Source organism: Vipera berus (assembly GCF_964194415.1).
Source record: "Vipera berus genome assembly, chromosome: 3".
Lineage (NCBI taxonomy): Eukaryota > Metazoa > Chordata > Lepidosauria > Squamata > Viperidae > Vipera > Vipera berus.
The window spans coordinates 48,545,567-48,565,722 of record NC_138204.1 but is presented as its reverse complement, the minus strand read 5'-3'; the positions used below and the strand labels follow the sequence as shown (position 1 = coordinate 48,565,722).

The window sequence follows — 20,156 nt, the reverse complement described above, 5'->3', positions numbered from 1 at the left end:
GTGCTTTCAGATATGTGTGTGTGTATTCTTTCAAATCAGTGTTTTGCTTCTAGAGACTGTCCCTGCAGTTTTCTTGGCAAGTTTTTGGATGTGGTTTGCCACTGACTTCTTCCTAGGGCTGTGAGAGAGACAGACTGGCCCAAGATCACTTAGCTGGCTAAGATAGAACTAGAACTCACAGCTTCCCATCTTCTAGCCTCATGGCTTCTACCCACCACACCAATTTGGCTCTTCCTAATTTGAATACTGTCTACAAATAGGACTTTTTAGGAAATTTGTTGGACAAATGTTAGGTTACCTACAGATGCTTTTGATCAAGCACTTTCTCACTGGTTTACATCCAGAAGTGTTCCTGTATAAAGAATGAAGGCAAATATACATTTCCCAGGATCCAGTCTGGGTCAGTCACTGGGACCAGAGGTTTAGTCTTCCGAGTTTTCAGACTCATGCTGGAGCCCATCCTCGGGGAACTTCCCTCTCACAGAATTTGTGCTTTGGGCTATACTATGGGTAATATTTATGTGGTGCCTGGTTATGTGTAGCTTTTTAGTTGTTGATTGGGTTATTGTTGGCTGGTTATTAAGTTGTTGGCTCTTGTTTCCTTGTGCTGCCACATCCTTTGCTCTTAAGTACCTGATAAGCGGATGGTAAATCAGCACTCCTGTTGACTGACAAGGGGCATGTTTCCCAAGCTTCAACCATTTTCCTAGCTATTTTTGTACCCGCTCAGCCAACAATCTTAGTAGCTGTGAAATTGAATGTATGCCCTTGTTTGTTGCAATGTTTTTGTACAATTTGCACATATCAGTAGTTGTGCATTACTGCCTGTTTTGTTAACAATGCTTGAACACAATGCAAATGAACAACACTCTGTCTCTATTAATTTGGATTGAGAAGTTGGGTTTTATCTGTAAGATCTCATGAGGTAGTGGTTCTCATTGTATTATACTACTGCTATATAAATTGCCCAGTTCTTGCTGTATGTACTTCAAGAGCAGATTATTACCCAATGTAGATAATTTAGTATGCTGAATGCTGAAGTGGGGATATTGGTGTGTGTGCTTGACTGAAATATTTTATGATCCCCTTGTTAATTATAATAGATGTTATATTGTCTAACATTCTATTGAAAGATTTGTGCAGCATTTGCACTTAAAACATTTCTTTATATTTCCTTATACATGGATATTGGCTAGTTTTGTCTTTAATACCTTTATTTTATTAATAAAATTATATAGCCACCTAGCTGGCTGGTGCATAACAATAATATAATAATAATTGCTTCTTGGTGACATAGGATTATACAAGTTATAGAAAAGAAAGAAAAAGAAAAGATAGGAATAAAATTCATGTTCAATAATACACATGATATTTGCTTGGTATTTGTTAAGTAGTACTATATAAAAGGGGCAGAATTTTTCCAAAGATAAAGTTTTTGAACCATCTTCTTGCTTTCTGGTGAAATTGTCATTTCTTCAAACAATTTTTGTGGTGACTGGAGAGCTAGGTAAAAGACTCCACAATATAATGATTAAACTGAGAGCATCATCAATTCACACTTACATGTTTATTGTACAATTTGCTATACCTCTGTCAAAGAACTTTATACAAGGGAGAGGTTTCTTTATATCGGAATGGGACAGCTTGCCATGGTCAACTCATCATAGCCAATTCATCATGGCCAATTTGCCACAGCCAACTCACTGTAGCCAACTTATTGCAGGACAATTTCCAACAGCCAACTTGCCAAGGGACAACTCTCTATGGGACAATTCCACAATTTAATTTAATTATTTAAAATAATTAAAAATATATATTTTAATTTTTGTTATTTACATTTCATTTTGTCCCTTATTTTGCATCCTTTCTTTAATGACACTATTCCATCATTTCTTTGATTTTAGTATGACTTTTGTCCTGTGGCAGGTTGGCCACAATGAGTTGGCCATGGTGAGTTGTCCATGGCAAGTTGTCCTAAACCCTCGTGACATCACTGTCTTCCATCTGTAACAGTCCTGAATTTCCCTTTCTTATTTGATTGGTAATGTTGGCATTCATGGCCTTGTTTTATTAGTTTTATTATCACAGATGTAGTACACCAGAAATTATTTAACCAGGATAGGAATCTATAATCTGGTTATAAATTCAATAATAGCAAATGGGTCAAAAACCTATATTTTAAACACAAAAATAGTCAGTGTATAAATCTTATTCTCTGAAATACAACTGCAAATCTCCTTTGCAAAGAGGATAAAGGAATAAAACATCACCTATTAGAATGCTATCCTCAAGCATAATTTGGAACCTGCAGCTCATATCTTTGCTTAGATATCTTGTTACTTCTTTCTTTATAAAGGTGCTGCTAGCAAGTCATGATGGTTGAATCAGCCTCAGAGACAATACGTTCTACTCCTTCCAGTCAAAATGGTGTCAGCAGCCTAAACAATCCGACTGATGGAGGAGGAGGAGGAGGTGGAGGAGGTGGAGGAGGATGTGGAAGAGAGGGAGGAGCCAGTGGAGAAACCAATGGAGAAATGAGCCCAGTGGAACTCCTCCATTTTCAGCAGCAGCAGGTACTGTGGACTTGATTTTTTCATTTTCTTCCTTTCTTCTCTCTCTCATTTCCCTTCAGTTAAGTAGGTCTTAACTTTAGGAATATTTCCCTCTTCTTTTCTTTGACTTCTGTGCTGCTTTCTGATGGAATTGCAGATAATGGAAATGCAAATAGAAAAGTTATAAATCAGGTGAATAGCCTGGAGATGGTAGGTCTCACGTTATATTTGGTTGTTTTTTTGCATTCATAAACATGTTACTTCTGGGTAAGAAGAATCATTCTCATCATGACACTTCTTTGTTGGTGTGGTGATGTTTTTAACATAAACATTCATCCATGGGGCTATTTGAGCGCATCTCCTTACTAAGAAATCTTGCTAAGATTTCAGGATTTAAGATACAAACCTGGTGCAAGTTGTTCCCCTATGTAGTTCAGAAACCACATGTGGGCATCCTTAGAAATACTGCTTTGGTGACAAAATAAAAACATTTGAAATGGCCATAAACACTAGAAATATTCCAACACTTCCTACATTTTTTATTTATAAAAGGAGTTGTCAGTTTAGTTACGTGTTTATGCTCTCTATCCCTGTGCTTGGTTTCATTAAAACTATTGTTCAACTGTTAACTCTTGTGCTTCTTCAGTTTGTTTTATAAATACCGTTTGAACAATGGCTTCAAACAAATTTTGCAAAAACAAAATTGTAAAGTGTAAAGTTTTTTTTTCATTTCAGTTACTATAGTCAATAACTTAATAAGCATTCATTAGTACATATTTGAATAATTATTCTATAGGTGAAGACGTGAGCAAACATTAATTTGAAATGGTACTTCATGTTTCAAAAAGCAGTGAAAATAAACACGTTAGTAATAGCCTATCCTAACTTCTGATGTAATGTAACACATCAAGAAAACATGCATGTAAACATATTGCATCTCCAAGTCTTATATTTCTTTATTTATTTTTAGATAGCTGTGTATTGTTGTTATGCAGAGGCAGTTAAAAAGTTCATGAACATATAATTGCCTTACTTTGAAGACTTATTAACTATAGAGTTGAGAGCACTTCACTTGTAAATGTGATATTGTATGTTTGTGTGTGTGCATAACCACCCATCTTCCTCCTTCCCACTTCCCCAATTTCCTACTTGCTCAATTTACCATTTGAATAAAATGAAAGAGAAGGCTGTCCCCAAAGAAAATTGCCAAATAACTGCAGATTCCACCAATAGAAAATGCTACCTGTCATCTCAACCATTCAAAGCAGTACAGTGAGCAACTTCTGCTTGCAGCAAAAATGTTGTAATGCAACAGTTGTGTAATTTGGTGTAGTTGCAGCCAGATAAGGTCCAGGCAAAATCTTCCAAAAGGATTTAAAGATTATTTGAATAACTTGCAATTAGAAAACTTCTGTTCATTAGCAGAGTCACTGGTGGCATCACAAACAATAAACATATCAAAACATCCACATATGTACCTAGGGCATCATAAATATAATAATTTGCCATTTCCAATGGCTAATTTTAACAGTGTGGGATATTTTTAAACACAGTTGGGGAGGTATAGTTAAAGTTCCCTTATCCTGTAGCTATATTAAGTACATAAAAATGGACCAAGTATCATTTGCATTCATTGTTTCTTATTGGAATTCTTAAGAGGGACAGTTTGCTTGCTTGCTGTTTGTCCATATATCTATCCATCCATTTACCCTCTTCTCTCCAAGCCAAAGGATTCTAATAGCAGTTGACACTGAATGCCTGTCAATGTAGTTCTGCATTACACAACTGTATGTGGTTGTTACATTGCTGTGTATGAGTTGTTTTGTATGCTGATGACTTCTGTTAATTTTGCTTTGCCTGCACATTTGAAAATGGCAGTCCCAGTGATTCTAGAACTGTTTGTGAAGTAATATGTACTTGCTACATTGTTTATTAGGCATTTGATAACATTGGACCTGAAAACTTGGCTCTTTGATCTGTTTGGTCCAGACTGTGGGGTTGTTAATTTAACTGGGTTTTAGATTTACTCTTGGGGCTTGAATTTAATTTAATTGTTTTAATTGATTTTAACTTTTGTATTTCATGGTTTTAACTGCCTTGTAAACCGCCCTGAGTCCTACGGGAATAGGGCGGTATACAAATTCAATAAAATAAATAAATAAATAAATTCCCAAGCCAAGTGTTCTACTTACCAAGCATAACTTCATCTTATCTATCATAGTGAGAGTGTAATCAATCAAGAAATAGTTGGTAAAATTTTCAAATACATAGATAACTTATGGCTTAGTTAGATAATTAGTATCTACATATAGAAATGCACTTAAATATCTCATCCAGTTGATTCTTCTGTTAGCTTACTCTGCAGTTGTCTTCAAAACTGTAGTTAAAGAATACTCATTATAGTTTCTCAATGCATTGAACTGAGGTTGCAGACTTCTATTCTTGGGACTGATTCACTTTAGCATTCTTATTAATAAATTGTAGAAAGAAGGAGAGGGATTGCTTATCAAATTTGCAGATAATACAAAACTGGATGAGTAGTTTAAAACAGAGGTCCCAACCCCTGGGCAGTGGCCTACTACCGGGCCTTGAGCCTTTCAGAACTGGGCCATGGAACTGGCAGGTGAGCACTTGCGCACGTGCATAATACCATCCAGTTATAGGGTGTAAAAGAAGTGATTTGTTAGTAATGTATATGAAACGTATATTGGAATTATTTACTCTCTCACTCAATAGCCTGTTTTTATTTCAATCAGCAGAATGGCACTGCTGCCAACCCCCCCACACCCCACCCACATTTTTGTTGCATGAATAGTTATGGCTGCCTGGTGCACATGTGTGTGCAGAGCTCAACTTGCGTGAGTGGCACAAGCAGTGAGCCAGTTCCCCTCTCCCCACCGCTGGGCCACCAAGTTGTAAAGGCTGGGGACCGCTGCCTTAAAGAGACCTCAGAAATGAGAAAAAAATAATGTGGCCTCTTTGCTTTTAGAAGCAAAAGGCCATGTTGCTTTATAAAGAAGTCTTGAAGAAGTGCTTCGCACAGATTTCTATCAAAGCACCTCAGTTGTTTGAAACCTTACATAGAGATTGTATATACTTTTATCAAATAATCAAATAATTATTCATTTGCTCCTATCTACAATCTCTTGCTCTTCAATTACCTAAGCTTATAATAAATCACTTTATAGTTCCATCTTGTAGTTATTGGTTTTTTAGATCAGCTTTATGGGCTATGTCATAAATCCCTACTATCCCCTGTTTGAAAGATTGACTATACCGTGCTTCTGTAAGTTCCATTTGCTCACAAGAAATTCAGATAATTGACTTCCGGTGGCTCCGCGGCGACGGAGGGAGCCTTCCCGGGCTGCCCGCGGCTCAGCTGTTGTTTTTTTCGCCCGAAACAGCGCCGATCAGCTTTTCGGGCGAATCCGAAGCCCCCTCCTCGGGAGAAGAGGAGGGGGCGAGCTCCCAGGTAGGGGTAGAGTTCTCCAGGGCCGCCTGAGCTTATGGCTTGGGCGGCTGAAGGATTGAACTCCCCCGTAGCCTGGGCTGCTCCCAGCTGGCCGTCGCCTCTGCTCCTGATTCTTGGAGCAGAGCCAGCCGTCTGCGACCACCCCTGCCTGAAGGAATGACTATGATTTAAAGGAGCAGGCAGAGCGATACAAGAGGAAATGGTAAAGAGGATTACTATGTTTTACTCTCCAGCTTGATGGACTTTTTTGGATTACAAATTTGAAGTGAAAGTGCGTCATATTTGGTAAAAGATGGCGGCTAAACCACCCCCTAAAACTCTTCGGAGTGCTGGAACTTCTCCCGTGCAACAATCATTATTGCAGGCGCTGCATCCTCCTGATGTATTGACATCAAAGGACTTACAAGATGCTCTTGGAAAACATACCCAGGTAATTTTGGAATCAATTAATATTAGATTTGCACAGATGGAGGAGAAATTGGAGAAATTGGAGGAGAGAATGGAGGAGAGAATGGAACAGAAGCTCAAAGCGATGAGGGTAGACATCTTGACTTCAGTGTGTAAAGTGGCTCGGTGTGTGGAAGAATTGGAGGAAAAGCTAGAAGACTTGACTCAAAAGAATGCTATATTAGAAGCAAAAGTATTGGAGAATGAAAATAAAATGGAAAAGGAACTGTGTCTTGCTGAATATTTCCAGATGCAGTTTGCCATTAGAATTAGAGGCTTAAAGGAGAATACTAAGGAAGATCTAAAGCAGCTGGTTTCTGAGGCTTTTGAAATAGTGTTGAAACAGCCAGCATCTGAAATAAAAGGAGGCATGGACAAAGTGTTTCGTGTGAATTCATGGATTGCCAGACAGAGGAAGTTGCCTAGAGATGTGGTGGTATATTTTGCAAAAAGGGAAACTAGAGATGAAGTTATACAAGCTGCTTATGATACTAAAGTTATGATTGCTAATCAAGAAGTTTTGGTCTTAAAAGAAATTCCTCCAAAGATTCTAAGGAGAAGGAAGGATTTTACATTTCTTGTGCAAGAGCTCAAGCAACGAAATATAAGGTTCAGATGGGAGATCCCAGTGGGGTTGATGGTGACGCATGAAGGTAAAAAGTACCGTTTGGTTACTGTGATGCAAGCGCGTGATTTCTACAATAATGTTTTAAATGCAACGCCATTAACACTTTTGGAAGCTGGAAAGGGATCTGGAGAAGGAGTGCATCAAGAGGCCGAAGATGGTCAGATAGAAGACAACGGTGTTGGAGGAGATCAAGATACAACCTCGTTGGATGAATCTATAAAACAGAGGGTGACGCGTGCTGCTGCAAAACGATCTAAGAAGAGAAAGTAGCAGGAATCGCAGAAGTCTTTGGAACTTTTACGATATAGTCAAGTAGTCAAGTAGGGGAGGGGGGAAAAGATTTGGGTGTAGACGCAATATATTTCTATATTTGGTGGTTTTGTGGAAAGGGTGAGCTTTTTTGGATTAAAGTTCAAGTTTTGTTTGCAATTTTTTTTTTCTTTTTTGTTGTGTTTGGAATAATTATAGATGTGGTACGGGAAGAGGAATGGTCGATTACAGAAGAGTTGACTTTAAAGTTTTTTGATTTGGGATCCTTGGTTAATTTGGAAAATTATTTGTAAGAATGTTATATCATGGAATGGATAAAATGGATGGAGTTTATTTAGGATAAGTATAGGGTTGAGAAGGGTTTTTTTTTCTTTTTCCTTTTTTTTGTTTTTAATATATGTTTAATACTATTAAGGTTTGTTCCATTCTATATAAGCTAGAGAGTGTCCTTTTCTTATTCTAGTTTTTTTTTTATATATATATATTTAATATTGTTAAGGTTTGTTTTATCCTATATAAGCTAGAGAGTGATGGATTTTAGAATTTATAGTTGTTAGTATATGGTTGCTTAGGTTTGCTTTTTTTTATATATATATACCTTGTATTCAGCTCTGGGAAGTAGGGGGGGGAGGGGGGGAGGTAGGGGGGGAGGAGGGAGGGGGGAGGAGGGGAAGTAGGGGGGGAGGAGGGAGGGGGAAGGGGGGTTTTTCAAGGGAAAATTGTATTTTAAAACTTTTCAATAAAAAAAAAAAAAAAGAAATTCAGATAATTGTCTAGTGGGATTAAATCATTATGCTACTTTTGATTCCTCCCCTGATCTTTGCCCTACAAAAACATGATATATATTTTTTAAAAAGCATATGTTTTCTAATGTATTATACCTTTGACCCAAATTTTAGGCAGATCTTGTCAGGATATTTTTTTGTGTGAATTCAAAAGTGCACAAAGGGAGTTTTCGCTCTCAAAATGTGCATTTACCCATGTTCAGAAATGATGTGTGTGCATGTGTGTGTATATATATTTCTCTATAGCTCTATCTCTGTCTCTAGTTCTATCTCTAGCCCAGGAATGACATCAGAACTCTCTTTCCAGAAGAGTGCAGTGTTAGGACTAGCTTAAGATACTGAACAGAATCCTCAAAATCCCAGGCCTCTGGTAGAAGACCTGAGGTTGAGGAAGCACATACTCCACATAGGGCTGAGAAGGGATTTTTTTAAAATCAACAATGCAATATGCTTGGACTGCAGCCTGTATTATTTTTGATATGTTCTTTTAAATAAAGAAGTATGTACAGATCTTGCTACGTTTGCTGCCTAGAAAAGAAAAGTGTAGGAACTACAAGGATTTTTCTGCTTGCATTTTTATTTTTTCTTGGACATTTAGGTATGTATTTAAGGATACATGTGGACATAGTATTTACACAGTAACTGCCCAGATGTGTCTGAATATGTATGCATATATAAATACATGCTAGTTAGCTCTAAAATAAGTGAAGGGTCCTTGGTGCTTCTGAACTTGGTTGTTTTCTTGCAGATGTTTCATTACCCAAACTAGGTAACATCATCAGGGCTAGTCATTTCTAAAATAAGTTTAAGAAAACATAATATGTCCTCCTCATTTACTAAATAAAGCGATGAGTTGAACCATATTGGAGATTGCCTCCCTAAGCCATACATATTAGTGTCAGAGCTATAAAAAATGTCTATGATACTTTAATAGCTAACACTATAAGTTCATTACCTGATTAACAATCGTTTCTTATTCTGTCAAGCCTCTGTTTTCCTGATCTGAAAGGAAATTGTGTGCGTCCTGCTTTTTGGAATCGCCCTGCAGAATGATAGAGATGCACTTCCCTCTCCTGTTGCAGATGTGTTTGTGCTTGTGGCTTTAGTAAAGTCTGTCTTAATAATGTCTAGAATCTCGGCACTGTAATTCAATTAATTACTTTGTAGGCTCTATTTCACTAGGGGTCTAAGTACTGCAGTCTCAACGAGCAGAAAGTCCTTTACTGAGAGGGGTGCTGATTGGTTGGGCCATTAAAGTTCACAGAAGAAAAATTATGTCATGTTTACACAATGCCTCTCCCAATCAATGTGGGAATTGCCAGATATTTCCAAACAAGAGCTTATACTATGATATAGTTTGACTTGATGTTGTACTGTGCATGCCAAAGATGTTCAGCCTCACCATGTACCACTCAGAGGCAACATATACTATGTTTATGTATTTATTACACTTATTTGTATAGGGTTACACAAAGATCTGTGGTGCAGTTATTTTGAAAAGGTGCTTATGAAACATTCAATTAGATTAGTTAGCCATTGGATTTTTAGATTCCATATGAACTGGCCAAGTGGATGATAGTTCTCTCCAAATTTCTTTTCATTTATAAATTATGTCTTTTTGAAAATATAAGCAATTGTATTAAGTTTAAATGCTTTTTCTGTTTATAAGATGGCTTGTCTACCTGTTCAAAGTAAGTGCAGAAATATGTTTGCTTCCTTTCCTCTTCTCTGCAGCATACTTAGTATCATTCACTGTATCTGATTAGGCAGATATTTCTTTCTTTAATTTATATGCCCCCCCCCATCTCACTAGCCAAAGCAACTCTAGGCGGCTTACAGTGTCATAAAATCGTAAATACAAAAGTATTGAAATCAACTAATAAAGACTAAAAACTAAGAGCATGGATAGTAGTAGCCTCTTGTCTTGTCAGTCCACCAACCACCTCCAGCGTAATGCTCTCCCATCGAGGCCCCAAGTCAACCATCAGAGCCAAGATTTTAAGGCTCTTCCAGAAGGCCAAATTGGTTGTGCTAGATCTCACCTCTGGTGGCAAGATGTTCCAGAGGTCGGGGCCACAGCAGAAAAGACTCTTCTCCTAGACCCCACAGTCTGAAATTCCTTGACCAACAAGGTCTGTAGAAAGCCTAACATATGTCCCTAAAAAAGTGCTCTAAAGGCAAGGAAAGTGAAAGTTGCTTTAAAATGCAAGTCCTATAGGTACGCTATTATGGTGGGATCAGACTGAACAAGATACATTTGGACAGGATTGTTGCAATTTATGTAATGTTCCCTACTCCTTTCTTGTATTGGAAGCATTGTAATGATTGTTGCTATCACTATGGGCAATATTAACTGCAGTTTAATTTTTTCCCCCTTAGATGCAAGGATCATAGTATTGTCTCCATAGTACAGGGGGAAAAAATGCTCAGCCTATATCTTCTCTTTGTAGAATGCATTGAGATATGAAATAGGTGTGCTAAATAATATGGAGGTTTTATGCATTTTTAAGAAGAATAATGTGAAAAATGTGCCTATTGAAAATGTGTATGTTTTTTAACAAAATGTTATGTGATTTGTAGCATTCTGAGGGCTGTACAACTCTACGTGGAGTATAACTTATCCATGCCTCCAATATAGTTGAATGAAGTGATAGAAGTGATAGAAGAAATGAATATTCTTTAATGTCCTTTACTTTCTCAGAAAAAGGCAGATTTAGCAAAGATAGTCGCTTAAGTCTATCCTTCCATTTATGTAACTTAACTGTAAAAGGAGGCTGTAGACATATGTATGTGTGCACAACATACACACACACTTGGAATTGTTATCCCAAATAATGTTTGCTTTCACTTAAATGCATTCTCTGATGCTGTATATAATTAACCTGTGGAACTCACCAGTGCGAGACAGTACTTGAAGGCAGAGGAAGTTTTGAACACAGATGGCATCTGCAGTGACAATAGCTCAGATGAGAATCATTGGTGCCATCAATCTTCATGCTTCAGGAAACAAGCTGAGCAGCAGCTGGGGTCAGTAATAAATGTCCCCATCTATAGAGTTTTGCACAATTAGGTACTTCATGAAGGATTTACACTTTCTCGAGAAGTATCCCATGTCTGCCCCTGCTTAAAAGGGTAACCTAGCCATAAGCTTGTTCCTGTCTGACAGCTTCTGTCTCTTCCTTGTGCTTGAGACCTCAGTACACTTTACCTCAATGCTTTTTCAATGCTTTTTCCTTTTGAACCCTAATCCTCAAGAGGAGGAAGGAGAAAAAGAAAATATGGACTATAAGGAAGACTGCAAGGGAAATATTAGTTTATCTTCAGGTATTGGGCCAGTGCAAAATGCAGTGTTTTTTTAAATCATTTTTTAAAAAATTTCTGTGCTATAAGATGAAAGAAAATTTGTTTTGAATAATTTCTCTCTGAGGATAAATAGCTCATACCACTAAATGAGGAAATTTTTCTGGTATAGGACTGAATGTAATTTAATTTGGTTTCATTTGGAGAGATACAATGTCAATGCATCATGGGTTGTGTGTATAAAGTTCTTGATCACATTCACTGATGACAGTTTCTCTTAACTTGGTCTTCGCCAACCTAATACATTTGATAAGTGGGAACTTCACTTGTAGAATAATCTAGCCAGCATGGGTAATGTTGAGAATTCTGGGAGATGAATTTCATTAAGGTAGAGAAGATGCTCAAGTTGTGACTATATCTTCTGACTACTTAATGAGCATTCTGGAACCATGAGCTTAAATGTATCAATATAAATGGTGGCACATTGGTTAGAATGCAGCATTCCAGGGCAGTTCTGCCGACTGCCAGCAGTTCAATCCTGACTGGCTCAGGGTTGACTCAGCCTTCCATCCTTTCGAGATTGGTAAAATGAGAATTCAGATTGTTGGGGGGGGCAATACACTGACTCTATAACTGCTTAGAGAGGGCTATAAAGCCCTATGAAGTGGTATATAAGCCTAAGTGCTATTACAATTGCTAATTTCTTGGAAGGTAGGTTGTCCAAAAAATCATATACCCTATGAAAGTGCAAAACAATAGAAATGATGTTTCAGAAATGTTTAATATTGCATGGAGGGTGGCAGGACACAACATCTGAATGGAACTTAGTGTCTCACAAATATACTGCATGTGCTATGTTGAACTGATACTCTTGGAATGAAAGTGTTAGCTGTGATTCTTCAAGATGGCAACAAATAATAATACCTTGACAAGCTATATATCAATGTGATGATAGATGGTCACCAATGCTAGCATCATTCATTTGCTTCCATCTGCCTTCTAAAATTAGGAAAAAGTATTTATTCCAGCTTAATTTGCTGTTACAGCATGGATAGCTGCATGTGCAAGTTAAAATGCTAATAGCTATGAAAGTATTCTAATCCTTTCTTTCGGTTGAAGAAGACAGTCTGAACAAAGATGTCTCAGGCATCCTAAGCTCTTGAAGTGTCTGGAAAAGAAACATTCACCTGTTTGCTAAGCAGAGTATGCTGTAACAATTTTAGCTATTTGAATTATAGTGGACCCATTCACATAACATAATTATTGCATATACACAACATTGTGTGTTTCTGGCTTCACAGTCTCATCCAACTGTCTAACCAATAAGGAGAAACATTCCTTAGTCACAAATCCAGTTGAGCAACTTTAGCCCCTGTGCACTAAAACTACTGATATATGTTTGTTCTTCAGTAACAATAAAAACCACAATCCTTGGAGTTCAAATCAGTCCTGTGTCTACTATCATACTTACTACTTCTGGTGACAGAAAGGTGGATTTCCCCAAACACAAGTGTACCGGGCCACCACTACAATCCCTTCACCAGATTGATCAATGCATAATCCTTGTTTCCAATATCAAAAATATTTTGTGGAAGCTGCCCACAATTCCATAAACCACCTATACATCTCATATATCTGATGAGTTGATTATGGAATACATTATGTTGACCAACTATTCTTACATGGAGCTGCTCTGGGCAATGTGATATATAGTCTGCAGTATCCAATATGTGGCAATCATAACTTTATCATAAAGCATGTTAGTTGAATTAATGCTTCTTGTCTCAGTGCATAGTCTCTGGCTTACATTATTGAATTAAATTGTTTTTGCAGATGAGCATTCAGTAATGCATCCTATCATTTTTTTTAGAGGGAGAAATTGTCAAATTCCTTGCAAGTGGTAATATATTTTTACAAAATAATTGAACATCTGGCCTAGGACAAAACAATTATACAACCTGTGAGAGATGTATACCAACTATCTTTCTATAAAGCGACAAAGTTGATTTGCTCAAGCCACAGTAAAGGCACTTCTGCAGGGCAGCCTTAAGCTGCTTGTTTGTGCTAAAGCTGGAAATTAAGCCAGCTTAAGAAACAGCTGTCTGGAGTTCAAACTCTTCATCAGCTTTAGAAATGATGCTGGCTAGGTGTCCTGTCCAGATGGTGATTGCCATGGCCCCTGATTGGTGGATTCCCCTGCTTCTTTACTCCTCTCACCTTGTCTGGAAAATCAAGCAGCATTCAAGCATCATTCACCAGTCTTTAAACATGTGGTTTCCACTTTTAGTCCCCTTTCATTAACTCCCCCATATTTGTGTCATCTTCCTTATTGTGTATGCTGGTGAACTAGTCTTTTGAAAAAAGGAAAGGAAAGACCACAATTTTCCCATTCTTCACTTGGGCTGCAAGGGTTCAGCTGTCCTTTATGAGATTGCCTGCTTAGAAAAGGGCATGCAGGCTGGCAGCCCAGGACAGAATTCCAGGGCTTGAAGGCATTTGCTCCACAAAGCATAGAAGCCAAGCAGAGTGGAGGCGTTTGCTGATAATAAAATGAAGGACAGTGGGTGGATCACTCAGCACTATTTTTGAAAGCAGAAGTAAAAAAAATGCCACTTTTGATGCAGAACAAGAAAAAGCAAGTATAGGTTGCTTCAGCAGTGGGCTGTAGTGAAGAAGAGGGCAAGCTAAGGATGACATTATGCATTACTGCTCTTATCTTCATGTTTGAGGAAGCAGTGTGGAGGAGCCCTAAATGCTGAAGCAGTGAATCTCTGGCTTTTAGATTGCTGGTTAATCTGAAACATGATTTTTTGATCTTTTGGTAATTTGTGCTTTTTGTATCAAATACATAAATAATCTGCAGACTGAAATCAGTTGATAAAGATATTGTGAAGACGCCTGTTCCAAGCACGGAGTTTAAAAGAACCCTTTAGATAATATAGAAAGGAATTTTGTTGTGATTATTCCAACTGTTGTACAGGTATAACATGTTCTCTCCACCTCTTCCCAGGCAGACAAAGTGCCCAACTCCTGAGCTTATGGTAAACAAGGTCTGGAAACGTGAGCTGGGCTGTGGAGTAATGAGGTGACAGAAAGAGAGAGAGATAAACAGAGAGAGTCAGAAGTCAGGCATCTGACAGGAGTTTAGACTGAAACAAACAGCATTGGCAAGAGAGCACACGTCACTTTTGAACAAGACAGAGTGTCTGTTTCCATGCAACGGGCAGAACTGAAGAGCTTGTTTAAACAGAGATGAAAGGAGCAGGGAGACGGGCTGACCTGTAGCCAGTGCATGGTCCTGATGTTAGAAAAAAGGAAGAGAGATGTAAGGAAAAGAAGAGAGTTGCTGAATCCTAATTCAGAGTGTTTTTTAAAAAATCTGGGATAGGTAAGTAATCACCTTGAGAATTCCATGCAGAGGTATCAGGAAGTTTGGGCTGTTTCATCAATTTAACAAAGAGGAAAGTAGAACCAGTACTATATGATTTAAACACCTCTGTTGCTAAATCTCTGCCCTCAGACTGACAAAGAGCACAGCTACTTGGTACCTAGGGGAAGAGTATTTGAACCCAAAATCAGAAATCAAATGTTTTGGGAATTTCTTTTTTTGCTACTGGTGGTTATTTCCCACTTCTGGACTTCTGGACTCATAAGTCTAGTTAGTTTTCTGTATCTTCTGAAAACTTGTCAGTTTATCAGACTTTTTAGCCTCGTATTCCTGCTGTTTATGGCATGTCTCTTAGCTTTTCATCTTTGTTTTTCCTACCGCCTTTCTCTATCCACCTTGCCCTTTAATGCAGGATGGTCTCTAAGGAAACATTAAATATTGCATGCAGCTGTTAAAAAAGCAGAAACAGTTATTTTATGTTCTGCGTTTTACTAGGAATCTATAGTCAAGACCTGTGTTTGTGTTTATTAACTGTAGAGCAATTTGAAATTGAAAGTACTTTTATAAGTAATAGTACATTTGTATAATAACAGGTACAATTGTGTAATAATTTGTATAATAACAATGTTCTTATGTAGATACGTTGCTAGAATACATTAGGACTCTGACTACCTTTGAAAGAGTTATTTTGGACCACATGGGAGCATGAATACAGTTCTTGTCTGTGACTCATTAAAACAGTCATGTCTGTTTCCAGAATTGTGTGGTTTCATCAAATATGTCTCCTGCTTTCCCTTTGCAGATACTTAAAAAAATGTTTGCTTGAATGACTCATATATAGATGCCGCATTCTTACTCCTGCACATTCTGAAGCTTTGCATAGTCCTTTATAGATATTATCACTTGCCCAGATAAGCTACCAAAACATATATAGTGGTGCTAAGGAATGTTTTAAAATGCTTCTTCCCACATTTCCTATCCAGGTACCTAGATCATACAGATTAATGTTTGAATCTGAAATAGTAGTGCTACATGAACAAGTTTCTTATGCAATAAAAAAGTATTATATATATAAAGCTTCTACAAGTAATCCTAGTACACAGTAAAGCTTTTCAGCAATCTGCATCAGCAAATAGATCTAAATTGATCCTTCACAAATTGTGGAAGCTGAAACAAAAATATTGAATTCTCAAATCTCAGTAGAGATTTAGTTGGGCTCCTAAGCACATTATTAAAGAAATACGTACATGTGTTTTGCCACCGCAACCTAGATCAAGGGTTGTGCTTTTGTTGGAGAACTCTGGGCTCATTTATGCTCCTTACACTGGTTCATTTAAGTGTTTTTTTAATAGGAAATATGTTTTAGGACTTCTTACATTCTGAAAGACCAGGGGTCAAGAGCCCTTGATTGCAAGCAACCCAGATCTGAAATATAGCTCCAACAATGTGCTCTGGCGTGTCTTGTTCATTTGAATTGTGTTCACTTTTAAAGTAATTGTGGAATGTCTATTTATAGCCCCACTTGGTGTCTTAGTTCACAAGGGTCAGTATACCTGCAATCTAAAAGCCAGTTTAGCATACTGTACACATACAGTTCTGTTGTAATTCTGCTCTGAAATGTCTTCAGGGAATGGGGAGAACAACTCTTATCTCTTTCCAAGGATGAAAGTATTAAATGCAACTTCCAGAAAGGCTTCTGCAGAACTTGTCTGAGAATGGGAAGAACAGAGGAATCACTTCCCAGCTTTCTCTAGCAAATTTGATGGTGTTAGGAAAAAAAACGCTTTAAGTTTCAATGGTGGGGCCCAGTTGAAAAATGTCCTGAGATTCAATAGCATGCACTTACTTTGTGGCAAAGGTCATGGGAGGTGAAAGGTCAGTCAGGGTCATGGGAGGGTTGCCTAGCATCTGGGAACTCCCACAGTGGTTGCTGTGGGAACACTGAGAGACCTCCAGTGTGCTAACATCCTGTAACGAGATTCAGAAGAGCTCCAATCTTTATACAATAATGAGTTTTTAACTTGGGGTAAGTCTACCCCTCCAGAACCATGTCCTCAAATGCAGATCCCTTTAATCTTTGGGAAAGGACGGGTGGATAACTGCAGAGACTGCAAAGTGAAAAACAAGGCAACATGGTGAAAAGTAACTCTCTCCCTTGCTCAAAACAACAGGATTGAGGAGGGTAAGAATATAACCCTGAGTAGCAGGCTTAGGACAGAATTATGCTCTTGACTTCCCTAGGAGCCTTTGATAAGAACATCTGGAGAAAGATTAACTCTTCAGAAACCTATTGCTTTTCTCCTGTATTTGCTTGACAGTATGATCAGTCTGGTAACTAGAATTCTGACACAACTGTCCTCTCTGCTGGAATGGACAGACTAACCATGCTGTAAAGCCAATGTTTATCATCTGGCTTTGAACTAAATTTTGTTTCAGTGTGTCTGGGATATTTGTAACTATTACTATGATCCTTTTTCTCTCAAAGCAAGGATCTTTGCCAGATGTCTGCAGGCACAAGTAAACCTATATCATAAGGCAATTAAGTAATGCTGTGAAGACTATCCTTTATAGTGAATTATATTTGACAATTGTTTTCTGTCTCTATTCTGCTGAAGCAACACTTGAAAATCTCTGACAAAGTACAGAGTAAGTTGTGAGAAAGAGGCTGCATCTTGTTTTCATATCCTGACCTTGAAGGTGGGCTAATAATTTTCTTCTATGCAGTATTCCCCTCTCTATATATATCTTTTAAAGCAGAAATCTGCCAGTCTATATTTGGTATAGATTTGGCCTTCTGATGGACTAACTAGATTAGTAAGTATTGAGTTTTTAAATTCTGCAAAACCATCATTTGTTCCATTAATTGTTTTAAAAAACTAAGTGCCAGCTCAGGTGTTGCTAATTTCAAAACAAATTAATAATTGCAGTGATGTAATGATATTGAAATGTTTCAATAAATTGTATATTTAATATAGTTTCCTAGGGTTTTGAAAGATTAGGAACGTGTTTTCTCACACAACAAATGATTTCTAATTTAGTGAATCCATAGTACACATTTGTTGGAAATGTATTGTGGATAATTAGGAGGACAGTTCCAAAGTGAGCATCTTTTGGCTTTTCTACCTTTAAACCTTTGATGTAGTAGTAGCAGAATAGAAATGAAAAGTAGGATACCAGGTGATTCTTTCTCTATTCTGTACCATGAAAAAAGAAGTTGATGGGATGGGAATGATACATTCAACAACATTCAGAAGGTGTAGAATAAATCAGAGGATGGATAGTGAAATGGTTATTCAAAGACATCTACAGGGGACCAAAATGATGGAAACATTTCACCATACTAACACAAGATTGAAAATAGGAAGTTTTATGAAATCATGTTAAATATACAATTTATGTATATTTAAGCTGAATTTTTGTCTGGAAGGCTTCTTTCGAACTATAGTTAGTTCATCTGAGGATGAATAGAGGAATACATAGAAAGTTAGCTCTTGATTCTCCAAACAAATAATGTTTGGTATGATTGGTAATCTGAGACTTTTTTTAGCTTTTAATCTGAAGTATAAAATTGCATTTAAAATAAAAACAGAAATGAGAAGATATTTTATTATGGACATTGACACCTCCCCCTCAAACTAGGCAACAATAAAGCATTCTACGACATACTTTTTTTCATTAAATAGGAAACAAACTAGTTACTTTTTATACTGCATGTATCGCCACAGTATAATGAAACATTTGAAAATGGTTGAAGTACATGGTTAGCTGACAATAATTGACTATTATTGTCACTATTTGCTAATCCTGCAAAGATTCTAGAAAGTATTTGTTCAGGGAAAAGTTTGAAAAAAAATCAGTATTTTTAAAAGAAGTAAAAAACAGAATAACAACAAAATAGCAGAGTTGGAAGGGACCTTGGAGGTCTTCTAGTCCAACCCACAGATCAAGCAGGAAACCCTATGCCATATCAGACAAATGATGGTCTAATCAATGGTCACAAATGTAGAGGCATCATGGGAGCACAGAAAGATCTTTCTTAATTGATGATGTCATAGATATTACCCATTAAGTGCCCCTAGGAACTGTACTCCAGATTACACTTAGTAACTGCACAGCGATAGCAATGTTAACTGGTAGGGGAGAATGTCATTTATTCTGCAATCCTGAAGCAAGAATATAGTATTCAAAATAGATCTAGGGGGGATGTTGTGACATAGAGAAATGAAGCTAAAGAATCTAGAGAGTTAGGACAGACTTATCCTTAAGATTTTTTATTAGTTTTTTAATTTTTTTTAATTAGTCTGGCAGGCAGACAAGAGAAATAGCAGTTCCTTGCTAAGCCTTACCTCCATGGCCACTTATCTAGAAAGCTCAAGAAGAAGCAGGTAATCAACTAATTACTTCAGGGCAATTAGATGCTGGTTAGATTAGTGGAAAAGAATACTAAGAACCATTGATTGGTTGCTAAAAAAAGTATAATACAAAATGTAAAAATACTTTCTTTTTGCAATTTTGAAAAGAAGAAAACATTCTAAAGTCTAATCTTTGCTCTTAATCTATATATTTTAATGACAACTTATATTTGATGATGTAAGTTTTCCACTACAGGAGATAACTGGATAGAATAAAGACCTATTTATTTGAACAAGCCGGCCTGGCCTGATGGGGGATGTGTTGGGGTTTTTTATTGTGGGGTTTTTTTACATTATTATTTATTGTTTTAGCTTGGGCTCTGTATTTAATTCTCTTTTTAACTTTTGTACCTTGTATTTTATATGTGCCCTGTTCACCACCCTGAGTCCTTCGGGAGAAGGGCGGTATACAAATATAATAAACTAAAGTAAACTAAACTAAACTAATAAGAGTGTGTGAATCTGTCTATATTGTTTCTTTTTTTAATATGATACACACACACACACACACACACTATATATATATATATATATATATATATATATATATATATATATATATATATATATATATATATATATATATATATATATATATATACACATATATACATACATACACACACATATATATATATCCTAAAAACTTACTTAACTACTTTTACTTACAAAAAAATTGACAGTGCTACTGAAATACAGCTTAAATACTAAAAAAAATATATGTTAAAAGCCCCTAAGGGAAGTATATTTTCCCCTATTTACCATGTGTTTCTACCATGTGATTCATGTGCTTTCAAATTTTTGATCTTTGTGGCTGGGAAAAGTGGATTTCAGAAACCTTCCCCTTCTATTGTAATAGCTGTAAATTTTCAGGTAAATTTTCTGTTGCTCAAAACCCCCAT

The 20,156-nt window shown here is 37.0% G+C and overlaps 1 protein-coding gene across 3 annotated transcripts in view; it reads left to right on the top strand.

Annotated features, from left to right (window-relative positions):
• The window catches only part of FOXP4 (forkhead box P4), a 192,854-nt gene that overhangs the window by 50,017 nt on the left and 122,681 nt on the right, over positions 1 to 20,156 (top strand). For all 3 annotated transcript variants that reach the window (XM_081323168.1, XM_081323169.1, XM_081323170.1), the window contains one exon: positions 2,357 to 2,573. In XM_081323168.1, coding sequence (XP_081179294.1) covers positions 2,373 to 2,573 — 201 coding nt within the window. In that variant the 5' untranslated portion in view covers positions 2,357 to 2,372. The remainder of the gene's footprint in view (positions 1 to 2,356; positions 2,574 to 20,156) is intronic.